Source organism: Centruroides sculpturatus, unplaced genomic scaffold, assembly GCF_000671375.1.
Source record: "Centruroides sculpturatus isolate CEXI.00-Female unplaced genomic scaffold, Cexi_2.0 scaffold1470, whole genome shotgun sequence".
In the NCBI taxonomy this organism is placed as follows: domain Eukaryota; kingdom Metazoa; phylum Arthropoda; class Arachnida; order Scorpiones; family Buthidae; genus Centruroides; species Centruroides sculpturatus.
In genome coordinates, this window is record NW_019385623.1 from 87,603 (window position 1) to 114,317 (window position 26,715).

At 28.6% G+C, this 26,715-nt stretch overlaps 2 protein-coding genes across 2 annotated transcripts in view; one reads left to right on the forward strand and one right to left on the reverse strand.

Annotated features, from left to right (window-relative positions):
* Positions 1 to 21,342, forward strand: part of LOC111640690 (uncharacterized protein PFB0765w-like) — a 49,725-nt gene extending 28,383 nt beyond the window's left edge. The window contains exons 8-15 of the mRNA XM_023386724.1: positions 2,167 to 2,866; positions 8,520 to 8,962; positions 9,088 to 9,111; positions 9,181 to 9,282; positions 13,537 to 13,688; positions 15,530 to 15,650; positions 15,741 to 15,825; positions 19,934 to 21,342. Of these exons, the coding sequence (XP_023242492.1) occupies positions 2,167 to 2,866; positions 8,520 to 8,962; positions 9,088 to 9,111; positions 9,181 to 9,282; positions 13,537 to 13,688; positions 15,530 to 15,650; positions 15,741 to 15,825; positions 19,934 to 19,988 (1,682 nt within the window). The 3' untranslated portion in view covers positions 19,989 to 21,342. The remainder of the gene's footprint in view (positions 1 to 2,166; positions 2,867 to 8,519; positions 8,963 to 9,087; positions 9,112 to 9,180; positions 9,283 to 13,536; positions 13,689 to 15,529; positions 15,651 to 15,740; positions 15,826 to 19,933) is intronic.
* Positions 21,343 to 23,855: 2,513 nt separating this feature from the next.
* LOC111640689 (KRAB-A domain-containing protein 2-like) lies at positions 23,856 to 26,410 on the reverse strand. The gene is made up of 2 exons (XM_023386722.1): positions 24,877 to 26,410; positions 23,856 to 23,970 (listed from the first exon to the last, which is right to left on the reverse strand). The coding sequence occupies exons 1-2, from the start codon at positions 25,752 to 25,754 to the stop codon at positions 23,856 to 23,858; spliced, it is 993 nt and encodes a 330-aa protein (XP_023242490.1). The 5' UTR covers positions 25,755 to 26,410.
* Between the last annotated feature and the right edge of the window lie 305 nt (positions 26,411 to 26,715).

Genomic DNA, 26,715 nt, shown 5'->3' on the forward strand with positions numbered 1-26,715 from the left:
AACACACTGTGCGCGAATGCTCGTGTAAACGCGCGCCATCTATCGTAGGATAAATGTACTTCGCGGGAGTGTATTAAAAAATTAAAAAAACTTTCCAAAGTTTTATGGCAATTGTACTATGCCACAAACCTTCGCCAGAGTATATTAAATAACTTCCCAAAGTTTCACGGCAATCGGATAAACGGTGTGGTAATGCATGAAGGACACACACACACACACATTCATTTTTATATATATAGACTTTTGTATGCACCCAGTTATTTCTGATACTGATTTCAAGATGGTCACATAAAAAGAGCATTTGAATACAGTTTAAACTCAGTATGTTATGAATTGCTGAACTAAGCTTCAGTTATTTTATAATTATGTAATAACAATTATTATTTTAACGAACATTTTCCATCATTTGCTGCTTTTCCATTTATTTTATGCACTATTGCTGCAATGTTAATATTACTTTTTACTATTTACAATTATCACTAAGGCTTATATAATTTCAGTTTTGATTTAAAATATTTGACAATGGAATGCTTGAATGAGATTCTAGCATTCCTTTAACAAATATCCAAGACCTAAAGATCTCCATTTGCAGATTGAAAAACATTAGTTCAAAAGTTTTATTTTAAATTAAATCTCACTGGAATTCAATTAAGGCTCTTTGATATCTGTGTCTATTGCAGAAATGGGTAAGATTATTTAAGTAGTGAAGGTTAAGGTACAAATGAATTAGTTTTATAAATACAGTAGAACCTCGATTATCCGGACTAATTGGGGATGAAGGTAGTCCAGATAAGGAAAAATCCGGATAATGGAAACAAATACTTTAATTTGTCTTTTAATGATAATATAACGCGTTTTCTTTTCGATGACATATAGGTAATATTAAAAGTAAATACTGTACTGTATTTAAATCGTAATCAAATTTTCAAGAAACAAATGTTCGTATTGAATTTGGACTACTACTGACCAACGCTAACAGACTACCTATTGTTTAAAAGGCCCTCTGGTGGCGCAAGAAGACGGATTTTATAAAATAAAAAGCAGTTGAAACTGCATTTTTATGAATAAAAATTTGACAAACTATTTATCGTTTTATGACGAGTAAAATTTTTTCGTCGCGTTCGCGGCTTTTAAGTAATGCATAAACCTTCGAGGCGCGAGGCCCTTCGGACCGCGAGGCATAGGCGGTGGCCCACGTCGTCCATGCCTTACGCCGCCCTTGGTCATAGAAATGATGTAATTTGAATATAAATTATTTATAAATACGTATGTCAAGTTATATTTTTATTACTACGTAAAATATATTTAAGAGTTTACGACCACTGTGCTGGGTGAGACGTTGTTGAAACAAAAAAAGTTATGCATTCCATCACGTACATAAACAGTGTCGTAATTCGCCAAGTGCAAATCAGCAAATTCGTAAAATTTTTTTTTATTTTGAACAATCCGGATAATCGAAAATCCGGATAATGGAGGTTCTACTGTAAATATATTTTTTATCTGTTAATTGCATTTCCTAAATTTTATTATAAAAACATTATTTCGTTAAAATAACAAAAAGTGATTAATCTAGTTACTTCATGATATGCTATAATTTATATATTTAACATATATTTTGTCTTTGTGTGTTCAAAATGGATTTATCTACTTAATACTTCTGGTGATCTTATTCATCTGAATAACTTCTGGTGAGAGCTATACCCATAAGCATGATTAAAAGTTATTTTAACTTTATCAACAAAATAAATCTTTTTGATAAAAAAACAAAAATATTTTAGTTTTTTTTTATCAACAAAACTGTAATCAAGAAAATTATTATTTTACAATTTCAAATTTACAAATACAAAATTGATTGATTGCTTACCTAAAACAGTTTTTCTTTTAATAATTAATCATAGTATTATATAAGTGTATTGATATTTAATTGTTCTTACATCAATATAAAAATAATTTAAAATATCTAATATTTTTATAAGACATATTTTTAAACTTTATTATCCAAAAAATAATAATAATTTTTAATATTTTCTGATAAAAGTTGTAAAGATTATTATATATAAAATTTTATAAAATTCATATTTGTAAATGAAAGAAAGTAATATTGGAAATATTTTAGTTACAATAATTTTATTAAAAAGCTTCTAATATTCAATTTTTTCTCCACAGTACCAAAAAAACAAATATATATAGACAAACCAGTACCATCAGGAATATGGTGTACAGTAAGAAAAAGGAAACTTTATTATAAATATGCAATGAAATTGCATTATACACATTTCAATCCTGTTAAAAAGGAAAAGTGTAGCCAAAAAAATATACAAAATGACAATCAAGAAAGAGAAATAACAGTTTTACAAGATGAACTTTTTCAATCTGATTGTCTTCAACATGAAACATTTGGTCAAAATACTTTAAATGAATGTAAAAAATCATCATTAAATGTGCAAGAGAATAAAAAATGTGGTGAAAAAACAATGCATAAACATGATGATGATGATAAAGATTTGAGAACAGAAGATAATTTAAAAAGAAATTTTGAAGTAGAAACGAATCAAAAATCAGAAATAAATAATGATGATATTGAAACTGGAAAGTTTCCAAATTCTCCAATCTCTGATATATGTAAAGATATTGATTTGAAAAGACAACATGAAAAGGAAAAAGAGCAAACTTCAGAAATGAATAATGGAGATATGGATAGTCCAAAATCTCCCAGTTCTGAAAACAATGATATTGCTAGAGAGATTGAGTCAGATAATGGTATTAATTTGAAGCAAGTTAAAAGTGATGATGATAACACAGGTCCAGAGAGTAAGAAAAGAAAATTAGATGAGCATTTTATACAACAAGTGACTTCTGATCAAAGGTTTGTAAACATAATATACAAATAAGAATAATTTATTTGTAATAGGAATAGCTTCAGTTTAAAAACTTTTTTCAAAAATTTATAACAAGCCACTTATATTATTAAAAAATAGATGAAATAGAAATTCTTGTTATTTTATTGTAAATCTTAGATAATTTTAAATTTTAAGAAAAATATGAAAATTTATTACATCAAATCTTGAAATAAAGTAAAATCCATTTATTGTAATTACTTTGGGACTTGCTAATATTGATGATGATAATATTAATGCTAACATTAAGTAACATAATTACAATAAGTGAAAATTCTACTTTTATTGACTCTGACATGAAAAGAACACATAAAATAATTAAAAAATATATATTTGTGTAACTTAAAGATTTATTAATTACAGTTGTTATTATTTTTATTATAATAACAATTATTACTGTGTTAACTTATTTTTCAAATATACTAATTTTGATAACATTAAATGGTTGATGGTATATCTGTGATTACAGTAAGTGGAATCTATTGTACTAGTAGCCCGGGACGCCCCCTAGTGGGCATTCTTTACAAATTCCCATGAGGTACGATTCCTTTGACTTTTTTATTCCTATCAATATGCTCTACAGCTCTGTTAAAGTCCCAATCGCATCATATGGATCTAGATTTCTACCTATTAAACATTCTATAAATACTTTAAAATAGTTTAATTTGTTTATTTACCTTTGCTTGTAAACCTTGATTTTAAATGTATCTGCCATTTTTTCAACAAATTTCCCGTGAGTCAATGCGCAACATTCACTAAGTCACGGGATGTTGTAAATGTGCGACGCAAGGTTAACCAAGGCATATAATAATTATTTATACCATTCCGTGGTATAAATAATAAATTCATATCAATAATAAATTCCTATTACAAATAAAAATAATTTATTGTTAATTTAAAATCATTGCTAGGGCACTTCTAGTGCCCATGTTTGGCATACCATTACATGGACAGACAAGTGTTCAATGGGTTATATAGATAGATATAATGGATGATAACAATATGTTCTAAAGATATTAAATTTGTTATCAGGCAAAGTCTCATTGTAAAGTTATTAATTTTATAAAATAATTATAAGAATATGTTTTTATTGATAGAACCTGTTTTGAGCATCTTACATTGCACAGCCAACAAATACAATGTAACAAAGTTTTTGACACAATATAATGTATATAAATTATCCTCAGATTCTAGAGATATAGACTTACACTAAAAATTCTAAGTAAACTTGAAATTGAACTTTATTATTGATTTCTAAATATGAGTCTTTCATGGGTTTTATTACCTAAAAATCACACACACACATTTCTATCAAGTTTAACAATTATTAACATTGATATAAAATGCCATCTACATAAATTTGTAAATCTACAAGTAAATAAATTTCAGATTAATTTTTATTTGGAATAAATATAGTTTTAAAATAAATTTTTTATAATTATAATAAATGACTTGTATTTATATTTAAACTTGTTTATTATAATTATTATATTTCTTATGTAATAAGGTATACTATAATATGAAATGCATCTATGATTTAGAAAAAAAATATATTTTTGAAGAACTGGGATATGAAATTCTAATGCATAAAATCAAACACCCAAGTTTTCATTCAAAATATTGGAATATTTATTATAACTTCTATAAGATTAGATGTATAGATTTTTAGTTTCCTGGCTCTGTTATATATAACAGAGGAAAGTATGGTGATTGGTCAAAAAATGACTCCTCCCAAATTTTTACATTTTGGACTCAAGACCTTGAAACATTGAGAAATGCAAAAAAAAAAAATTTGGGGCTTTTTTTGTGTGTGTGTGAGAGGGAACAATTTTGTTCACTCTCTTTGAAACTTGGCAACTCCTGTGCAATTTGTCAAAAATTTTTGAAATTTTGCAGGGAGGTTTGGGATTAATGCTATTAAATTTTGGTGGCTAAAGGTCCAGGGAGTGGGGAGATAGAGGGAAGAATGTATGTCATATCTTTAGTAGGTTCAGACTTAATGACAATTTTACTCATTATTAGCATTTACAACTTTTTATAAAGTTCATCCCTAATCTCAAAATTAAGCTTTTTGCCATTTTATAATAAAAATTAAAAAATTTTTTTAATGACATGTCATAACAGATGGCACCACATGAAATTTTAAATGTTACTGGATAAGTTAAGCAACTTGTTGCTGGATTTTTTGTTGTAAGTTGTAATGAGTTGCAATAAATTAGTTATTGTGTAATTTTGGGGACGAGTTAATATCTACATAGGACTCTTTCTGATAACAAAGAAAAGAAAATATGTGCACACAAACATGCACATGTAAGTTCAAATCTTGATTAGAAAAATTAATAAAAGCAATAAGTTAAACATAGTCATATGTATAATAAAGCACTTGATTATACATATAACTATATATATATATAGTAATACATGTACATAAAACACATATTATTATATAGTTATACTAGCTGCAAGGACCCGCTTTGCTGGGTTTTTGTTTGTTCGTACATTTGTATGTAATATAGTTTTTTATATATATAAAAGACTGTTTTTCTAAGTAATCTAGAATCTAGCTGCAAGGACTCGTTTCGCTGGGTTTTTAAAAAGTAACGATAGTGAAGATTAAGATAATTACATTATAGCCAATCTTACTTGTTTTCACAGAATGCAAGAATTAGGTCCCCCGTTTCCAGACTAATTAGAGAATTTTTACGTTTAGTCAAACGAACTATTTTCAACGTTTCTGGAACGTTTACAATCGTTCTATAATCGAACCAATATTCGAATTTTATGTTCGAATTAAATTCGAACAAATTCGAACAAAACATTCGAAACAGAAAGCCACTTTCAACTACTTTCAGCCTCATATCTCCCGCACCCTTATAGCTATCGAGACGCAACCTTCCCTATGCACGAATGGATACTTGGGGCTACTACCACATACAAACACCATTCACGTGCGATGTGTAGTTTTTGTGAAAAAGTGAAATATAGGGATATACATGTCCATTTTTGTATATATATATATATATATATATATAACATATTACATATATAACTATATGTACTAAAATAAACTCATTAATCATCTCAACAATAGCCACTTCACATTGTCATTGTTATGCTTATTATAACAAATTTTAAAGTAATTTTGGCTTAAATTATTAACTAAACATTTGTCTGTAGTGACAAGTTGAGGAAAAATTACATTAAAACTATATTATTTAGTACCATAAACCAAATAAGATGAATACATCAAGTGATTCACTTCAGACTGATGACTTTGTATATAAGCATTATTTACACTTTTCTTTATATAATAATTTATTCAATAGATCATATGTATCTCACTCTGGTTGGTCTGACTAGTCATTTAAAATTTTGTACAATAACTATAATGCTGAAACTTATCCAACCTTATATCACCTTAGGTTGGATAAAGGATGATTTTTTTTAATGGTAGACTTTTTGGAAGAAGTGTGTCTTATATGACAGAAGTTATAGTAATCTATTTTTACTATAATATTTTTAATGTTCTCAAATAAATTTAGAACAAAACAATTAAAAAATCTTAGAATTTAAACAAAACAAGTAAAATGGCAAGGCCATATTTGGGACAAGACTATGTCTCGGAGACTCACTTTGACGCTCAAGGCGGTCCTGTTCTCATTCTCCAATCTTCTTTGGTATTGCTGGTTTTGAGCATGATCTTTCAAACTTCACTGGCACGAGGTTTGTCCATGATGCATTTTTGGTGAAATTAACCTATCCAATTTTTAACTTTCTCAACATTGCATGTCACCCCAGTTGAATTTTTGTCAATGCCTAACAAAAATTTCCTGTTTTTGAAAAAATAATCCTGGCTATCATATCGTCTGAAATTATTTTTTTAATCTCTAGATAAAGTTCACTGAGTTCAGTGTTAATAAAGTTTCTCTATCACAAGTACTTTTGACTAATATATAATCGTCATCCTCAGGCAAAATGAACAATTTAAAGAAAAGAATGTGCAGAATATTCCAAGGAGAACAAAATTTCTTAATTTCAAACTTATTGCACGTTCTCAACTACTTACATTTACTCCTTCATACCTCCAAGCTGGTTACCTAGCAGGCAGTACGATTTTATAAACAAGACATAGTTTTGTCAATAAATTATTTATCTTTCTTATTATTTAAAGATTGAGAATATAACCTTTAATTAGTTTATATTTCTACAATAACTTCAGGTTATTTTTATTTTAATTTAAAAGTTAAAACTATTGAACTTTAATAATAAGAAAAGTTATATTTGTTCAAGCTGATAAAATTATTATGTTATGTATAAATTGGTTTTAAGTTCTAAGTTGTTTTGCTGAAAATAAAGTAAATCAAAATTTTAACGTATTAATATAATTACATTTAAAAGTATAATTTTTAATTTTCTTCTAGTTTTTTTCTTTCCTCCTTTTCTCTCTCATTGCAATACAGTCGATCCCCCTATAAGACGGTAGATACGTTCCGTTCTTTATGAATCGATTTTGTAGGAATCACAGCCAATCACAGCCCAACATGTGTGAAGTTTACGGACTACGGCTGTTTGAAAGGTTTTCTTCCATAAAATTAATTGATTCTAGACTAATTCAACTCAACATTTCCAAAATATGTATATTTTTTTTTGGAAATAATCCATATAAACTGCACTATAAACAAAAAATTGTAGGATTACTTACCGAGTGTGCACCATTCGACATCGCTGTTGCTCAAGCTTGTTTTCGTTGCGGAACAGCGCAGCAAACCGTGGCCACGATTTCTGATGTTATTTTTCTGTGAAAACTTCGTTGAACTTTGGAGACATCATTAATATAAATAATTTTAATCACCATTGAATAAGAAATGTTTCTTTCACAAGAAATGTATAAAATTACAGTGCTGTATTAGACTTATGGTACCTAATTTACATACTGTGGAGATGATAGCTTGCCTAAACTGTCTGTAGTCTGGCGCTAGACGGCGGAAAGTATATATATAATTATAATAAAGTTACAATAAATTAAGTTAATATATAATTATATGTACAGTACCTAATTTATATATAATTATATGTACAGATGATACTAAACTCAATTTAACTGCCTAAACTGTTCGTAGTGTGGCGCTGGACGGCGGAAAGTAGTTTGGCTGCCCGATGACGTTTTATGTAATTATAGGAGTTTTTTACCGTTGTTTACGGATACCGCCACAATTTTTTTGCCGTCTTATAGGAGTCATAATTATAGGAATCCGTCTTATAGGGGGATCTACTGTATATTTTAATTAAATATCTGCAAACCACATCAGGATAATGATAATACCATGCACAAAAACCAATGCTATTTTAATTTTTGCCAAAATATTTAATAGTAATTTATGGTTTTATTAAATTTAGTAATTTACTTAAAATTATAGTATACAATTTTTATATTCTGTTTTTATAGATTTATAAAAACAATAATATAAAACATAATAATGAAGTCTGTGTAGCTGCATCTTTTTTAAATGATTTTTGTTTTATAGTGTGTTCATATTATTTACAATAGTAAAAAATGAAAATTGAATTTTATATCTAATAGTTAAAAAATATTATCTAATGTTTTGTTTAAATTTATTAAAGAAACACTTCAAGCCAAATAAATGAATTAGAAATTACTGAAGATGGAATTATTCTGGAAAGTAATTTGGATGATAGTAAAAGTTTGAAAGAAAATATTCATATTTTGGAAGTTGATCATACTGCTGAAAAAGGATTGGAGCAGTCCCCCACAGAAAATGAGTGTCGGATTAATATTAATAATCTTTCTGAAGATTCTGAAGATGATAACCTTGTTATAGATGAAAATTATACAACTACTGATGTTGATGTTACTAATGATATATTGCATACAACCATATCTTCACCACAAGATGATGATGGTGGTGATGAAAATAAAACTAATAAAGCAGTTTGTTTACAAAATGAACATAATAAAACTCAAGATGGTGATTGTAATGAAGTAGTAAACAATAAAACTGCTGAATGTATATCATTTCCAGACAGTATAAATCAAGAAACTAAAAGTAAGTCAATAAAATTATATTAAATAAATTTCATTTATTAACAATGTTTGACATAAAAAAAGGCATACATTGTATATATAGTTGAAATAAATATAAATAATATATAGTAATTTTAAATATTTCAGAAAATGGAAATACAGATACAAAAAGTAAGTGATGAAAGTTATGTTACATCTTAAAATTTTTACATAAATAGTAATATTTTATATATATTGTAGTATCTACATTAGATGAAATACTTTGTTTGCAAGAAGAAATGTTAGGTACAAAAACAAAACTTTCATTAAATAAATCTCAAGAAAAATGTGAAATAAATACAGGTATGTTGGAATAAATCTATGATATTATAACTAATGATATTCTTATTAAAATAATGCATACAACAAATTATTCTTCCATATATTTTCCCAATTGATATAATTTGAAATTTATCAGAATCTTGTTAAAAAATTAAATTTTTAGCTGTAATTGAATAGACCATATATTACTCAAAATTGAATTTTATGTTGAAAGAAGATTAGCAAAATTTTTAAGCAAATTTAGAAAGAATGAGCAATTATTTATTGTGATATCATTACAATGCCAGGATGCAATTTTTAATCATATTTTTAATTTATTTAATTTAAAATACAGTCGACCCCCCATAACACTGTTGATTTTTCCGTTTTATATGAATTCCATGTTGTACGAGTCACTTAGATTTTACAAATACGAGTGCATGCCTATGAATGGCTCTCATATTTATCTAAGTGACTTGTACAACATGGAATTCATATAAAACGGAATAATCAATAGTGTTATAGGGGGCTCGACTGTATATGCTCTCTACCACAAATTAGCAGTGTCTTGCCCCTGTACATCATACTTTTTCTGATAAATTTTTGAATTGAAATCACATGACTTTCATTCTAGACTGGAAGTTCGTATATACAGGGTGAGTCAAAATTATGTGAACACTATTTGAGAGAAAGCATTTACTCAAAGTTTGTGTTATACAGAGTCTCAACATGACCACCAGCACAATTAATGCACTCAAACCAATGTTCAACAGTACAATTTAGTGCCAGAATATCAGAGATTGGGGAGGCCATAACAGTGGTCCATCGCGACCAATCAGAATAGAAAACGAAACAAAATTAAGATGTTACATTAATAATGTTTAATTAAAGATTAAGATTGTTCACATAATTTTGACTCACCCTGTAGTTAATTGGGACATCCTGTCCCTAAGCTTTTCATATCTGGTCTCAACTTTCATCTAACATTGTTTTTGAGATTATGGAAAGACAGACAGACAGTGGAAATTTATAGATCTATAATTATTTCTATTTCCACAATTAACAGCAAAGCTTTCCACAATTTCCAATTGTGGACAGTCTTGCTGTTAATAAACCTTTCTTTATTTGTTCTAAAAAAAGAAGAAAGAACTAACAGATCATCTATCTGATGCAATGATTTTATTTAGTTTTGCAATGATGATAATCATTTTGATTGTGTGCAACATTCATCTTCAGTCATCAGTTCATTAATGTAGTTACATATATCTCTTCCAACAACATTTTTCATAGACAGAAGTTTAAGATCATACATAAGCAACAAGAAGCATGGGGCAAGTATCAGTTTTTAAGTGGAAGTTAGTTTTGAATGGAGGTGCCAGTTTTTTGCTGCTTTAAGAAAGCAAACTCTCCAAAATAAGAAATGAACTGAAACAAAATATAACAACTCCATAAAATAAAACAACATTTGGGCTCATTCCTTACAAGTTAACTTTATTAAGATGCTTATTTGGATATTAAACTTCTCTTCATGAGAAATGTGGTCAAAAGATATGTAATTATTTTAAGAGATTGATGACTGAAGAGGAGTGCTATAGACATTCAAAATGCATATCATCATTGTAAAAACTAAATAAAGTCATTTAATCAGGTCATGTGTTAGTTCATCAATAAACATTTGGAAGTGAAGGGTTGGACGGAGGTCCTGGTAGCTTAACTGGCAATATCCACACCGTAAGCAGGAGCTGTTTGTTCAAGTCCTGCTCCAGACTGATTTTTTTATTTCAGAATATTCCAAATTATTTAGTAAATATTAATTTAATTATTATAATTATTAAATTTAATAAGAAATGGCATATAATATCTTCTTCTAGTATCAAATTACTTAGAATTTAATTAATAAAAATAGTGGTAAAGTAGCTCAATTCAATGCTAGTAATAGTTACTAACACATAATAAGCCAAACAATTGGCAATTGTTTGGCTTATTATGTGTTAATTCTGCCTACTTTTTTAAAATAATAAATAAAGGAAGAATAAAGATGTTTTATTTTAAAAATAGTAATAATAGTTAATGAAAATTTTAAGTTACTTTTTCTTCATAAAAGAAAATAGATTTTATTTGATTTCATTTATTTTTTATTCAAAATTTTTAAAATTAAAATTATTATGTTACTGTACAGGTAACCCCCGTATAACATGGTAGTTACGTTCCAAAAAATTGCTGTGTTATGCGAATCCGTGTTATGTGAATCAAAGAACTAGTACAAAAAGGAGGGTTAGGTTCCAAAAATTAAAAAACATGCTACTATATTTTTATAATTAAGTTAAATATCTTTATTAAAATTTTCTTAAGTGATACATATTAATATAAATTAAACAATGTTTTCTTTGTCATCACTAAAAGCACTATTAACCGAGAGCGTTTTATTTTTGGCAAGTTATCGTTATCCTCTGAGCATTTTTCTGCATTATTTTCAGATTCATGCTTTACCTTTTGCAAAAAGTGTATGTAATTTTAGATTGCTTGCTTCTAGTTAAAAGATCTTTATAAATTTCCTTATATGGTGCTAAGCACTTATGGAATAAGGGAAAAACATCTGGCAACACCAGAAGCAGAAGCGTCGAGATCTGGCAAAATTGAAACAATTTTCGCGAAGGACCATGTGTATGGAGACGAGAAAAGAAAATTTACACACTGAAGTACTAATAGTTCACGAAAATAATAATTTTCGTGAACTATTAGTACTTAAGTATGTAAAAATTTATTACATTTCATGTTGTATGAGGGTTTTACTCATTTCTCGAACTGTGTCAGAGTGAATCCGTGCTATAGAAGTGCCGTGTTATACGGGGGTTACCTGTATTATGTTCTTTAATTATTTTTAATTAATGAAAATTTTTAAAGTAATTCTGTAGAGAGCTATAATTATAACTGCAATATGAAAATAAAATATAAGAAAAGAATTCTGAAAAAGCATTCTGAATTCATGTTCAAAACATTTAGAGTATTTTCATGTGTGCTTATTTCATATTGACCTAAATAATTTGTTAGTTTTTTGCAATTACAAATAATTACTATTTATTAAGGAGCTACAAAAAATAAATAATAAACAAACAAATGTTATAGTAAAATAATATGCAAAATGTTATATTGTGTAAGCTTGTAGGAGGGCCATATGTTTCAAAAAAGTTTTCCAATCTACTCAAATCATGAAATAATTAATCAATATATGAATCAAGGAAATACAAAAATGTAGATATAATAAGAATACAATGGCCAATTGAAATACTTTTCTCAGACATCTTAGAAAATATGATTATCTTTAACTGTTACTTGGATCTATTATAACCTGTATTAAGTTGTACTTGGTGGAAACTCTGAAATTGTGATCTAATGATTTATTACTACTACTAAATAAGCCTGAGAAGCTTCATAATTTTTATAATTATTAGGTGCAGTTAAATGAAAACTAGACAGATGGGAAAAAAGTAAGTAAACTGTTTATTATTTCAAAAGTAATTGCCATAACTATTAATACATTTATCCCACTGTGAGACAAGACGGTCAATGCCTTCATAGAAAAATGTTTGCGGTTGCCTACAGAACCATGATTGTACCCAGATGTGCACCTTTTTGTTCGAAGCAAATTGACGGCCACAAATGTCTTTCTTCAAGGCTCCAAAAATATCGAAATTGCATGGGGAGAAATCGGGACTGTATGGAGGATGTGTGTGGACTACGCTGCAGAAGTTTCCAGTGAAACTTCTGTTAAACCCAGGAATGTTGACAGACAGCATCACTGGAAACTTCTGCAGCATAGTCAAAACAACCTTGGTAACATGTGGGTGGGCATTATCCTGTAACAGAATGATGCTGTCTGTCAACATTCCTGGGTGTTTGGATTTGATGGCATGCTTCAATTTTTGCAAAGTTTCTATGTACCGTTGTGCGTTAATTGTGGCACCGTATTCCAGAAAGTCAACAAGCAGCGGACCTCATTAGTGATGTTGGATGCACACATGACTTGCCGACCTCACTTTGAGCATGTCTAACAGACAAATGGCACAGCGGTGAACATTCACACTGTTCCTTCCTGATTCCCAATAGAGGACACTTCTATATACACACCTACCTGCATTACCAACTTCCGGGCCACACTTGTTATATAGTTTGTCTCGTTTTCATTTGACTGCTCCTAATACAAACTGCCAATATGCAAGTTTTGATGATAATATTATCACTGTGTATTTATAATATTGAAGATAACTGACTCTGTTTAATTTATATAATTTTTAGAATCAGATGCTTATATAGAAGATCCAAATAAGTTTATCTCAGCTGATTCTTTACAAAATGAAAATGTAACATATAATTTATGGCAATTGGATGAATTTAAGCTTCTTTTAAGAAGTAAACTGGATTGTAAAGATGCTGTTAATCATAAACCTGTAAGTAATTAAAGATTAATTTTATAATAGCCAAAAATTGTAATGCTTTTAAATAAATTATATTTTGTTTAATGTTTTAATTTCTATAAAAAAAAATCTTATAAGAGCCTAATGTGAGATGTATGTTAAGAATTGTCCACTTAGATGTAGTTCCAGAGATGTAGTCAATTGTTTTCTCATTTTACATTTTTTCATTTAAATGTTTGTTCTTCTTATCTTAAACATTCTATTTAATTTATTCATATTATTTTTAATATTTTATCAAGTTAGCATTCATAATCTGCATAAATAGTCTTATAAAAAGTTTCAACATTTGTGATTGTGTATATACCATGCCAGGATTAAAGTGTAAGTTGGCCAAAAGCCATGGAAGGTTGTGGGCATTAAGTTGTCCCCAGTCAGCACTGTGGGTGACTGGTAATAAGACTCAAAACATTCATTGATTATTGATAGAAATAAATGAACAAAATGTTTGGTTATATATACCTTATAAATCACATTTCCTTGAATCTAAGATGCACATTTTTTTAATCTATTTTTGAATGTCCAAAATATAAATATCTCAGACTTGCTGTCTAAAATAACAATCAACAGTCATCACCAAGGGTTTGTATCATATGTTCATATAATAAGGGCTATAATGTTCAACAATTACATCAGTTCAAATGAGATTTACTGGTTCTGAAAGTTTTATTATAACTTATTTTTAATATTTAAGATATAGCATTAAGAAGTATATTATGTAGAAAAGTGCTGAAGTAGAGCTGGTAAATATTACTTATTGTGTAACATTTATATTGTTTTTCTTACTTGTTAATCAGTTTTATTATGTTCAAACATAAAATTGATAACTAACTAAATAATTTTTTTTCAAAATTAAGATACATTGTAGAACTGAGAAAATACAATATATGTACTGCTCAAAACAGTTAAAGGATATTGTGATGTTAAAATTATTTTATTGGAATATCAGAACTATCAATTTGATTTTAATACTTGTATTTCAGAATCTACATTTAAATGCTATTTATACTGAAAATCTGATTATCTGTTGAATTTTATTTTTTGCATATTAAAAACACTATTATTTTACTAGGTGCAAGATGTCAATTTATTTATTAGTTAATTTGTCATGTCTTTACCATAAACTTTATTAAAGTATTTACAGTAAGATCTAATACATTTTATTTTTCTTGTCATTACTTTTTATAAAACAAACCATAAATTCTATTGAAATGCTAAGATGATATTGCAAATTGTAATTGTTTTGAGCAGTGTATTATCAAAGTAATATGGATTTTTGAAATCAAGTTACTTTGAATAATTTGATGTTATAACTACTGTAGATTTGACTAAAATAAATAATTTTGAAATGATTTATTATCATATATGCTGCTTGAGAGAACTACTTGAAAGATTTATGTGGCAATTCTAGGTGATTTGACTTAGTATTATAGTATGCCGATTCAACAATTTTTTAAATTTAAATATAATTAGGTCTATTTAATTTTATGTCATAATTATGGGCTTATCAGCTATTATAGATAAGTTATTTAACTAATTCTGATTATTTAAAACTTAGAAATTCGAAGTATTGAAAACTAGTAGCTGAGGTGTTAAATATTTCAGAATTGTATCATTTGCTTTTTGCGCACTTTTTATGAAATTTAGCAAGTAGAACATCTTGTCAGGATTCTGATTTCCTTTCAAAACAATATAATTGATGGCAAAATTTCATATTTTTGTTTGGATTTTTATTATCTATTTATGTAGTATCAAAGATATTAGTATATAGTATTAGTAGTATTTAGTAAGTTATTTTAAAATATTTATTTTTTTAGAGGTTTCTATTTTCCAAATTGGAATATCAAGCACAGTTTGGTTGTGAAATTGTAACAGAACATGATTTAATGAATGAATGGTTAACTCTTCTCACTCATCCCAAAAGTGCTGGATTAAGAGGTATAATATAGATTCTTGTGAATAATTTATATTAAAATGTAATTGTGATTTGTAAAGTTTTTATATAACAATAAATATTAAATTGTTTAGTTAGAACTGATGTTGCAACATCAAATGTTCTATTAACTGAAGAATTAACTTTGGAAAAATTGCAGCGTTTGACAGAAAAATTTCAGTAAGTATAAAATTTATAAATTTTATTTATGAAATATTTGATTACTTATATTTGGAAAAACCATTCATATTGTTTTGATTTATATTAGTAGGCAGATAAAATACCAGTATTAATTTTTTGATTTATATCATTCTTGCCTCTAAATTTTTAAGGAAATCAAGGCAATCATTTCCTCCTCCTTGATGATGCAATAAATGTGTTAAGCTTATTAATAATTACATAGATTGATAATCAGATGTCAGTTGATGTGGCACTCTTCTGCATGATGGCACATGCTAAATCAAACAAAATGTTCAATGTTTTGGCAACACTGCTTACCAAAATTTGATGGGTTTCCCTTATCAGTTCATTCATCCTTGCAATGTTCTGGATAGTCATTACTATGATAGGTTATCACTTCCACATGCATAAGTTACTGATTCTTTCAGAAAAGTGTCTTTACCATTTTAGTGAAGTGGTGAAGACATTTTGCTACATATTTCTCTAGGCTGTAGATTTTTGTCCAATGAAACCTAATAGTCAAACCTATTCTTGCATCCAGTCTTTCAATTTGTGCATTGCCATATTTAGCAAAAATTGTCAAAATATGAGAAAGCTCACTTTTCACAGGAATGGTCATAACTCTCAACCAGTTCCATTTTACTGTAAGTGTGGTTGGAAGGGTTAGTGCGTGAGACAGCTATGAGAAGGATTATATAACTAGATTTTGGCATAACTGGTGTCAATATTTGCATTATGATAGCCAGGAAAAAAATAGTTGATTTTTTTTGGTTTGATTAAAACCAAACACTGTAAATTGCAATCTATTTAAGTTTACTTTTAAAAGATGAAAAATCTCTGATGTATGATCAATAGAAATGCTACACCATGTTCATATTTTAGTTCTTGTTTACTGTATGTTTGGGAGTGGGTGACTTCATATGCCCAAACCAGAATTCTTAAGTAAATCTTGAGATCACTTTATTTGCAAAATTGTAGCTTATAAGTCAATTTGTTATATAAACATATGCACACATGCTGAAAATGTGATATAAAAGTTCACAAGACTTTGTACCATGTTGATGAATATTATATATTTTTGCAGATAAGATGATAGTTGAATCATAAAAAAAGGCCCCAAAATTTGGGGTCCTCTTATAGGACAGATACAAAAAAAATTAGATTGAAATTTATATAAATTAAAACCATTATAAGAAAAAACGGACAAACCATAATTATTTACTAGTAGAGAGTAGGGTATGTCCACAAAATAGAATAGCCTATACAACGTTTTTGTGAATAGTCAAGATCATTACCCAAATGCCAAATCACTGCCAATGTTTGCAACAATTGCAAGGCAGTGCCACTAGATGCAAGAAAATAAAATTTGTTTATTCGAAAAATTACGAACAGGACATAATTCCATATACACTATACAGTATTATTATCCAGATGATGATCACTGATCTAAACTAAATTCATAGGCTGTTGATAGTTTGGGGTCATCTTATAGGACAGATATATGCTAAAACTATAAAATTTTGATGAAAATTTATACCTCGTCTTATATGAAGGTCATCTTATCTGCTAAAATATACGGTAGTTAAATAAACCAAATAACTGTTAGTTTATATAGCAACAGTTTTAATAAAAAGTATTTTTAATTAAATATTATCGGTTTAGAGAGAGAATATTGCTTTACTGGAGCTTAAACAATAATTGTAATTTAAGCACTTTTGGATCAGACTCTCTCATTTTTACAATTCAGTGTATCTAAAGATAGGGATCTTTAGATACACTGAATTGTAAAAGTGAGAAAAAGAATACAAACTGTAAAATCACATGGCAATTTGAAAAATGGAGGTGTTTAAAAAAAATTAATTTTGTAACAACAGTTTTGTTAAAAAATGAAATTAACAAATTAATGAAGTCAAAGCAATACTTTAACTTCTAAAGATATTAGTTTATTAAAAGTTTTTTCAAGATTATGAATTAATAAATTTTAATGAATCAATAAACTTTATGGAAGCAGTTTTATACAAGGATTGTTCTTTTTTTAAGCTTCAGTAAAGCAGGGTTTTTTTCCTCTCTATGTATTTTTTTGGACTTTTCATTTTATTCTCAGCTTACAGTTCAGTTAACACTAACTTATTCATAATTTCAAGTTTGTTTTGCATCATTTTAATATGTTAACTGATTTCTTATAAGCTGAGAATGATCAAATGATTGAAACAAAATATTTTTTAATTTATTTTCCTTATTAACAAGAATATTTTAAATCATTAAATGGAATCATTAAATCATTAAATTTTACCTCTGCTGATATGTCAATGTTCAGGATTCAAAATTTGATTAGAATTGAATCAAATAACATCTGGGAATGTTAATCGAATATCTGTCTAGGAACGGTTAAGAACCTGATGCAGAGCCCAGAAGGGGTTCGAAAATGTTCGTTTTTTCTAATATTTTTTCAATGTTTCATTATCACACCATAACTGGTTCCATCTACTTAGTTTTTTTAAGTAATTTCGGTGTGGTGAGTAGTTATTTGATTGGAATCATTAAAATTATATTTTTGTTAGATATGATCTCTCTCAAAAGTAATAAATGCCAATTAAAAATTGAAAAAACTTTTCAGAACCAAATTCTTAAATTCAATGGAATTATTTAATAGAGCAAGCATCTTCAATTTCTTAAATCATTTTCAGATTACAAAACTAAAAGTAAATAGACAAATTAAAAATATGTTGGGTTTTTTTTTTTTTAATATTGTTTGGTGTGTATTTTTTTGGTGATAATATTGACTTTTTTGGTTTAAATTGACTTTTAAAAGTCAATATTAAACAAAAAAAGGCCAAAAATGTGCATTGTGTTAACCAAACTTTTAAATCTATAGAATTATTTTTCTCTCTACTTTAACTGAATTTTAGTTTATTAAATTTTAAGACTTACAATTTTTATTATTTTAGAAATTATTGCAACTTTTTATTGTAACAGTCTTCTTAGAAATACTGGAGTGAGAAATAAACAATCACAAACAAAACCTTTTTAACCAGTAATTGAACTTAAACGTAACTTCCAAATGTTTTTGGCCTTCACCAAGGCCTGCTTCAGGTAATGAACTAAACTGACTTCCAAATTGGATTGTTAGAACAATGATGTTCGACTTTAAACTTTGTATATATCATTTGTAATAAAGAAAGTTATTTCTTTAGTAGACAATACATACAAGATGTGTTTTTTATACAATTTGTCCTTTCTTATGCAGATGAGGGATAAGACAATTCCACAGAGGAATTGACCTTTTATTTGAGGCTTCTCGTCCGCTAGGGGGAAATATTGGACTGTTTTGCATTTAGAGATGGATGAGAAGCGTCAAATAAAAGGTTGACTCTACTGTGGAATTGTCTTATCTCTCATCTGCGTGAGAAAGGACAAATTGTATAAAAGACACATCTTGTATGTATTGTCTACTAAAGAAATAACTTTCTTTATTACAAATTAAATTGTCCTGTCTTAATTTTAAAAATTTGTATATATCAAATTCACGTGGCTGATTGACTCCGTTCGAATTTCTCGAACAGGTATTTCCATGAATGTGCCACAGTCTTGTCGTCTTTAAAGTTAATACAGTTGCCTTTCAAGTTGGCTTTATAAATTTTCAAGGCCTACAGGTGACAAATGTGATCTATTTGAAAAGCCTGCCTAATTCATCACCTGGAGGCCTTGGAAATTTATAAAGCCAACTTGAAAGGCAACTGTATTAAATTTAAAGACAGCGAGACTGCATGGAAATACCTGTTTGAGAAATTCAAAAGAAGTCAATCGGCTGCATGAATTTGATATATACAAAGTTTAAAGTCGAATACCATCATTCTAACGGTCAGTTTAGTTCATTACCTGAAGCAAGCCTTGGTGAAGGCTGAAAACATTCAGAAGTTATGTTTAAGTTCAATTACTCGTTAAAAACGTTTTGTTTGCAATTGTTTAACTTTTTATTGCTTAAAATTTATTATAACTTACATAATATTGTGAAATAAACTTATCATTTACATGAATTAAAATATAATGTTTTAAAATTTAATTATATGTGATAGTTAATAAATATTTGTATTTATTTTTTTAATAGTCCAGAAAGATATTTATGCTGGCTGAAAAATTTATTTAATACTTTAAAAGAGTAAGTAACATTCATAACATTCATAAATTTATATTTTTTAAATCTTGAGCAATTAATTTATGATGATTTTACTTGCTTTATTATATTTTGCTTCTTTTGCTCTATCCTCATTACTTACACTTTATTATTGAATTTTTCTATAGTATAATGCTTGACTTTTATTCTTGTTTACAATTATATATTAGAATCACAGTGGAAACTCAATTATTTGAACTTGATTGCACCAAAGGGTCTTTCAGATAAATAAAATTTTGGATAATCCGAAAACTTGTTGTTGTGTTTTGGATACAACATTCGACACTGTGCATTTAAAGTTTTATGAATAAGTAGCTTGTTACACCTGGTAATGCCAGGTTTATAAAAGTAAATGTTGCAGTAATTGTTACACCTGGTGTTATTAATCATAAATTTCAAAAGTGTATGTGGTAAAACCCATTTAAAGAACATTATTAGAATGCCTATGAACTATATGGGAAGTATGTCCTTGTAAATAGTGAGTTTTATAGAAAAATTAACGGAATAAATTCAGAAACTGTTCAGAAATGAAAAATCAGAATTGCTAGATGTTGGAAATCCAAACACTTATATAATTTTTACAGTGTAACTTTTTTGACTGGACACACATGACTGCTGTGTGCTACCTGTTGCAGTAACAATATAGTGCATCTATTTTGTGCTATATTATTATTACAGTTATCAAGTGAATATAATTTTTGTTTTATAAATTATATTCATTTTTGTCTGAATTATATTTATTTATTTATTTTTTAAATTTGCCAATAGATGGCGCTACATATAAGTCAGCAAGTTGGATTTATGTAGACATTTATCAATATATAGAAATTAAATCAATATTTAGATTTGGTATGTATAATGACATATAAGTTAGAAGTATGTTAACATAACTGTCAAGTTTCATGGCAATTGGTCTGATGGCCTAGGAGTGCATAGCAAACAAACAAACATTCCCAACTTATAATATAATTGAGATGGTTTGATAATGATGATAATAATAAGTGCAGAGCCCAAACGGTTAGGAGTTGAAAGTTGAAATTGACAGTTAGGGTAGACTAAAAAGGAATTTTTCGAAATTCCTTTTTGTGGGGAGAGGAAGAGAATTGAGGCTTATCCTGAATAACTCAGCTTCTACTGTACTATTTTAGATGCAGTTTTTTGCGTTATTGACTGTGTTTTGGTAGGGTACATCATGAGAATGCACACTAAGAAGGGATTTTTTTGTAAATTCCATCCCATGAGGAAAGAAAAGAGTTTGTTTTAGTCAGTATAAAGTGTAAATAATAAAGAAGAAAAATAAATAGTGGTACATATAGTATACATTTTGACAATTAATAAATATTTTAATCATTTCCCTCTTTCAGATAACCCAAAAACAATAAATCCAAAATAAACGAATTTGTTTTAAAGTTGAAAAATTCTAAATATTGAAATATAATGTTCCAAACAAATTTTTTTAGATTTTAGAATTTAAAATTAATCATTTAATTCAAGTAAGGTTATCATCAAGTAAGTTAATTCTCCATTATTATGAAAAATTTTCTGATTTTATTTTAATAAATAAATAAGCAGTTACCTATATGTGATGATTATACTGATTTTTTTTTATTTTATAGGTTATTTAATTTTTTATTTTTTAAGTTACTTAAATAAAAAATCTTTTAAAATACTAAATATTTATTCAATAATGATTTTAATCATTTTTTTCTAACCGATATCCTATAAATAAAATAGTGAAAATGAGATTTTTCATAAATTTGATCCTAATCTTATAATATAATTGAGATGGGTGGATAATAATAGTAATAATAATATTAAGTGTAGAGCCTAAATGGAAGTTGAAAGCTGAAATTTGGTACACAGTTAGAGTACATTAAAATGTACACTAGAAAGGGATTTTCTGAAATTTCCCTCCACAGGGAGAGGGAGAAGATTAAGGATTACCTTAAACTTGGATTTTTCTGTACAGGTAGCCCTCGGTTTATGCCGGCTCAATTTACGCTGATTCACAATAACGCCGCTATGCAATTTGCCATTTCGCGGTGTAATTCTCCGATTTTCCCTATGCCAGACTGATTTTCATTTCGGTGTTGATGTATTTACCGAGCCGTGACATTGTACATTTGTTAAAACAAAGATTTTTATTGAATATATTTATTTTTTATGTTTAATATTATTGGGTATGTATACATTTGCATTAAATTAATATTCAAATACTAAACGTTTAGGTACTCATGAGTCAAGTTATTAAACTTAATAGTCCAATAAATGGCATCCGAATCCATAGCTGCCAATGAATGTATCTCATATCAGTTTGTTCAGGAAAACATCTTACGACGCAGTAGAACTTCTGGCGATCACAAACTATCATTAGTGAGACAAATTTACTTCTCGGTGGCTAGACGATATCTACTTCTTGTCAGTCAGACGATATCTATCTCTCCTTAGCCACCTTCAATTTTCTCGCTCAAACTGATCTTATATATGTGCTATGGCAACCAATGGTCAACCAATCATTGTCTCCGCTTGTCTGTAGCTCTATGTTGAGTTAATGTATCCTTTCAACTATGGAATGTTTGACAGATGAATTTTGTGAGTTAGACAATGATTGGGAGCAAAGTGCAAATGTAAAAAGGAGCATCATATTTGACCATATTTCAAAATTCTCAATGAAAGAATACAAAAATGTAAACAATTAAAAATGGATCCTTTTTTCTGAAAAATGTACGAGATCCAAAACTAAAATTTTTTAATAAAACCATTTCATTTTATTTTATGATAAAATATATAAATTTAATTTTTAAAATGTATTTTGTATTATATTGTATTAATTAATGAACAAAATTATTTGCTTATTTTTCACTTATGTAGAACCTAACCCTATACTGTAAATATGGGTTCATTTTACGCCGATTCAATTTGCGCTGGCTTTTGTAGGAATGGAACTGCGCATAAACCGAGGGCTACCTGTATATTTGTCATTCTAAATTCAAATCCATAGATAAAATAGGATATTTTTACTGGGTCTGTTTGTAAAGCTAACTTTAATTTATAGCAATCTTTAAAAGTATTAATGATGATGATACCAGTAGTATGAATATTTTTATTTATAATTGAATATATTTTTTTTATTTTATTTTTATAAAGAAATTTTATTAGGGTAAATTTATTTTAAAATAATATAAACACTTTTCAAATAGGAGAAAACAAGAAAAGAACAATCTCGATTGTGATAAAATATATTTAAAAAAGTTTAGCTTTTAAATAAAGTATACTTTTTTGGAATATAAAGTTTTAATCAATTTATATTGTTAATTATTTTCTAGTGATTTAACAATGCCTAAATTACCACCTCATGGCTATCCACNAAAGACTTGATAAAGAAATTTGAAGAGACAGGATCCTTAGCAGTTCGGCCTGGTAGAGGGCAAAAACCGGTGTCTGCACAGACAGTTAGTGATGTTGCGATTGCACTCGGTGAAGGTTCTAACCCTTGGATCTAACCCCATGTGACTTTTTTCTGTGGGGTTATTTAAAGTCCAAGGTCTATCTTGGTGGTGTCCCCAACTTGATGACCTTGAAGGACAACATTTCTCGAACTGTGATGAACATTCCAGTGGACATGTTACGTTCGGCTGTAGAGAACACGGTGTTCAGGATGCAATGTGTTGTCCAGCAGGACGGTGGTCACATTGAAGGAGGGAGAAGGTTATTTGCTGATTAATTAAACTTTCATTATTGCACTGAAACCTTTTGTCTGATTATTCATTCGTGTGTTTGTTAATTGCAACTGGGTTTTATGCAAATTCTTATGTGTTTTATTACAACAGCACCAAATCCACCCCTACTGGCAAATTTAGATACTACTTTTTTCTTTGTGGAATCTCTTTCCCATGTCATCCTTAGTCATTCTCCCAAATTTGGCAACAGTCCAGCTGTTAGATTGCTCTACAGATGTCTCTGAGTACCATCTGTTTTAAAAAAACAACCTGTACAATGTTCCATTTCACTGAAGACTTTAGCTTGTCTATGACAATATTGTGTATGATCTACAGTTATATTAAATAGAAAGAGGAGATTACTTTTTTATAATCTGGTGATGAGCCAATTTCCTGCATTTTACTCTCAGATTCATTGATTATTCTTTTATGCCAGTACAAGTAGATAGCTGTACTAATGTTGTGTATTTTTCATTTTTCTTTTTTCCATCCTTAATTTCTCTTGTATATTTATTTCTTTGAAATAGTTCATTATTTAACTTTAATTCATTGTATATAGGATGGATATAGAATTTCATATATACAGGATATTTTTCATAATGGAATCTTCTTATTCAATATCATTCTGTTTGTATTTAATGCAAATTTAGTGACAAACTCTGGCAAATGTAGAGATTCTGCAGTGAATGTCAGCATTCACACAGTTGTTTCTTGTATGTACAGAAATATTTGCTAAATATCATTATATCTCACTTACACTGGCAAATGTCGACATTCAGCATTTATTACGTTAAGACAAAAATGCAACTTTTTAATATGTCGAAATAAGAGAAAGCTTAAGTAACAGCACATGTAAATAAACTGTTGAACCTAAAACAAACAGTACATTTTAAATCAGAAAAGAAAAATAATATGCAATAGTAAATTTACACATATATTATGTGATTAATGTTATACAGTCTTATTTATTGCAACAACTTAAACTGTTATGACACTGAATTTCACAAGAGTCCCTTGCTTTTACAACTGCATTTATTTGTGGAACTTTTCTTTTTGCAATGTCAGCGTATATAGCCTTGCCCTCCACTTTTCGAATTATCTGCAGCTGCTTCTCTCAGCGATATTTCTTGAGAAGAAATCTCATCTATGGAAAGTAACTTTTCTTTACAAATTATGAACTGATTGCAGGTATAAAACTGCTTGAGGGTACCTTTTTTGATTGCTAATTTATAAAAGTCGGAGTTTTCTATTCCAACAACAATCACCAACACGTTTTTGGCATCTGTATGGCCATAGTCGACATCAGGGACTTGTATTCGTATGGTATCACCAATTTGATCAGGAGGAAATTTTCTTTTTGAGGTTTGTAACATTTTCATTGCTTGCAGTAGAAAATTCTCTTTCGCGGCCGCTCTTTTTATAGAAATAAATTTGTGTTGTTCAGTCAGGGCTTGACATGAAGACATGGTGGGTTGCAGCTCCTCTTCAATATTTTCCTTTGGAATATGGTATTCATTATGGCCACTGCTCAAATTTCCTTCAAAAGTATTAACAATTTCTTCGAGCTGTTCTTCAGTTTCAATATTTGCGATTTGTTTGCCAGGCAAAGATGACAATGCTATGCCTCTTTTTGGTTTAATGCCAAACATGGCTTCATAAGGACTTTGGCATATTCCTTTGTGATATGTAGTGTTCTTGGCAAATTGTACAAAGAGCAAACCATCTGACCATTTATTTGTATCGTTATCGTTCATCCATGCAGTTAACATATTCTGTATATCCTGATTGGCCCTTTCAACTGAGCCTTGTGTTTGACTATGACGAGGCTTTCCATGAACTATCTTAACATCTTTCCACATAGCGCATAGTTCGGATATGACTTGATTACAGAATTCCCTACCATTATCTGAATGCAATATAGCTGGGGCACCAAATGTTAAAAATATTTGAAGAAGGTGATATGCTACTTCTTCAGCTGTCTTAGTTTTCAAAAGTAGTAGCTGGACAAATTTCGTTAAATGATCTTGATACACCATTATGAACTTATATTCACCATCCTTGTGTGACTACAGGTCTATCAGATCAACTTGATATCTTGAGTTTAACTCTGAACTGACCATTGGTTTCACAACAATATCTTTTTTAGATGCACTATGTTTAATTTGACATTGTTTACATAAATTTAAATACATTACAGCTTCATATGTAATATTTTTGAATTTAAGTTGCAATTCTTTAAGCATATGTGTTCTTCCTCCATGGCCTGTACTGCTGTGAGTTTCAGATAGTATACTGAACAATTTATCATTGGTGACGTAATACTGTATATTTGTTTCTCCTGGTTTTAATGGTACAATTAATTTCTTTTCTTCATTACTTTTGAAAACATCAAAACATTTTAATCGTCTGTAATCCAAAGATGCACTGCACTTAGTTTTAGAAGAAATTACTTCAGAAAGTATTTTAGAGTAATTTTCTTGAGAAAAATAAAAACAATTGTCTTCTCATTTACTTGCAATAATAAATGTAACTTTTCAAAAGAAAAGTTCTTGGTTCATTGCAGTATCCATTCAATATAAATTAGTGTATCAGATAAAAAAATAAAATTTAAGAAAATGTTGCACACACCAGCAAACCTTGCATAAGACTGACAAACAGCAGTGTTCCAGAGTATAACAAATAGACACCACATGATTTCAATCGTGATAGAACAAAGGATTTGGTAACAGACTGTCACCTTTCTGTCGACATTGGCTTCTCGGGTGTCGTTTCAACCTCTACCAAAGCTTATCTGTGCTTGTCAACATACACCGTCAATTGTTTAAATGTATAATAATATAACCAAATATTCGGTCTTTCATCGACATATTTTGTACGTGTGAACATTCACCAGAGAATATCAACATTCTCTAATTTCGGTCTTTTATGGTAACATGTTTATTATATATATATAATAAACATCTTATAGCCCGATGAGTATATAATGAAATAACCAAC